The sequence below is a fragment of the Penicillium macrosclerotiorum genome, assembly GCF_028827735.1.
Source record: "Penicillium macrosclerotiorum strain IBT 26536 chromosome Unknown utg000002l_segment0_segment0, whole genome shotgun sequence".
Lineage (NCBI taxonomy): Eukaryota > Fungi > Ascomycota > Eurotiomycetes > Eurotiales > Aspergillaceae > Penicillium > Penicillium macrosclerotiorum.
This window is the reverse complement of record NW_026643082.1, coordinates 3,576,020-3,578,362: the sequence shown is the minus strand read 5'-3', so window position 1 is coordinate 3,578,362 and position 2,343 is coordinate 3,576,020. Positions and strand designations below refer to the sequence as shown.

Sequence of the window (2,343 nt, the reverse complement as noted above, 5' to 3'; positions counted from 1 at the left end):
ATACTCAGCCTACCCCATACCCGATCATCACTGACTCGGATCCTGGTTCCTTTTATATGGTAGCCTCCCTCTCTTCTCTTCCCCCAATCCCGACTTCGACTCCGTCCTCGAACCCCGATTAACTACGGATCTTATCTCGCCTCTTATCTGGACCCTGCTCATCGCATTACCCAAACATCACCACTTCATCACTTGACTACTTCACTCCAGCTCTCATCGATCTTGACGCTACAACTAGAAGAACCAGCTGTCCTTGAAACTGTCCCTACCTTTCTCATCTAACATCTTCATCCTCTGCCAGACATCCTGGCCGTCAAGGCAACTCACCCATCCGGGTCTTCGGTCGACTTGCGAGGCTGGATGGAGACCTACTACGGGCATGTCCGCACCCCCGCGGACGCCATCATTTTGTTCGAGGCCTGTCGTATTGGCCTCTTGCCACGAGTGCAGCGTCGACTCTCCGAGAAGGAGCGCCAATCCATTCGATCTGGCTCCGTATTCGTATGGGACGAGCGAGAAGCGGGCATGCGACGCTGGACTGACGGCAAATCATGGAGCGCCAGTCGTGTGTCCGGGAGCTTCCTGACTTACCGAGAGATGGAAGGCAAGCGAGGTGGCGGCAGTGTGTCTCAGCCCTCAGTATCGCGAGGAGGAAAGACTCCCGAGAGCACCCGTGGCAGTGACGAAGACCGAGGTGACGGAACCGATGAGGGCCCCGATGGCTATCGGTATAAGCCTGATGGCTTGATGAAGCAGTCGTTCAGTATCACCACCTCCACTGGCCAACATCTTCACCTCATCAGCTACTTCTCCCGCTCCCACCCCTCGGCGGCCAACCTACAACAACCCTCCTCAGATCCCGCCCTTCGACATGTCCGACCCCAAAAGGGCCTGTATCCGGAGTCGACTGTCAACGACCAGCAGAACCTCCCAGTTGTGACGCGGGGGCCGATGACGGGAGCAACATATCCCATTACACCGCACCCAATGGGTACCTATGCCCGCGCGACACATCCCCCATCCTACACCCCTTCGTATGCCTGGCCTCCCACCCCGTTGGCCACTCCGCCCACAGTGGCCGTGCCATATCCCGGTGCTGCTGCCTACCTTCCCCCTGTGCCCGCTAGCAATGGTCCCCCTCCCGCCTACAGCCAGCCACAACATCAAGTGCCGCCTCATCAACAGCCTCACCACCATGCGCTACCTCCTCCACCTCCACAGGTCCTCTCCGGTCCGTATGAACGGCCTCACCCAGAACCATCGATGGCTGCTGGTCTTCCTGCGGGACCCCCATCTTACCCAGGGCGTTCTCCTCGGTTGATCCACGATGCACCCCACGAGCAGCGGAGCCCCCGAGTCTACGGTCATGTCGTTGCTGACAATCGCATGTCATCCCCACGAGTACCATCTGGTTCTTTATCACAAGCGAACGGAGCTAGCCGCAGCCCGCACTTGTTGAAACAGACTCCTCCAATTCCTGTGCGGCAATTAGCGGTTATGGGAACTCCCCCCAAGTCAGAACCCAACTCTGTTCCCGGCATTAGTTCATTGATGAACAGCGCATCACTGGCTCCGATCACATCTATCGGTAGCCCTGCGACTGGGCCTGGAAGCCCGCCTAATGCTCGGGCTTCGGTCACCGGAGATGGACCACGAGATATTCCGAGCGATAAAATTGGTTTCGGTGGCGAGGACATGAGAGCACTGCGCCAGCTGGACCGGGTCTTCACTGCATAAGCAGCGCTCGCTCGTTAACTCCTCTTTAAAGTTCATCTGAAATTGGTCTGGACTCTTAAATATGGATCTAGCGGTCATGTTTTATCTATGACACATTCCAGAGACGAGATTGTCGACCCTCTTCCCCTCGTCTCTCGCCGGATCCTTCGCTACCCCACGATTTCTTGAATGACATTTTTTCCTGCTTTGTCTCCCACCATATGCGTTTTTATCCCTTTTTTATAACGGAGCCAGGGAGTCTGTTCACTTGATATCCACCTCGTGCTTTTTGTGTTATGGCGTTGTATATCATATGCTGGTCATTCTTAGCATTCCTGCATGGGTCGGATGGGGTTTCTGCATTCCTTTCTTGTCTATTTATCTAGTATGTGTGTTACTGGGGCTCCAGTTATGGCTTGATGCGGGCTCCGTTTTCATATATTACACCTTGCATTGGGATCGGTCTACACGGATGGGTTACAGTTCTGGGCTTCGGATCATTTTACCCCGGCAAATGAACTTGCTTTACAACATCTCTCTTGGCCGTCTCTGGTCTTTGTAGTATCGTATTAGATTTGTAGTGTTGAGTACTCCCTGGACCATCCGAGGGTCGAGAAATTTATCATT

The 2,343-nt window shown here is 54.5% G+C and overlaps 1 protein-coding gene across 1 annotated transcript; it reads left to right on the top strand.

The window, feature by feature from the left end:
• Positions 1–360: 360 nt before the first annotated feature.
• N7462_002430 (camp independent regulatory protein) lies at positions 361–1,737 on the top strand (the record flags this gene model as incomplete). The annotated part of the gene is made up of 1 exon (XM_057074156.1): positions 361–1,737. The coding sequence occupies one exon, from the start codon at positions 361–363 to the stop codon at positions 1,735–1,737; it is 1,377 nt and encodes a 458-aa protein (XP_056937797.1).
• Between the last annotated feature and the right edge of the window lie 606 nt (positions 1,738–2,343).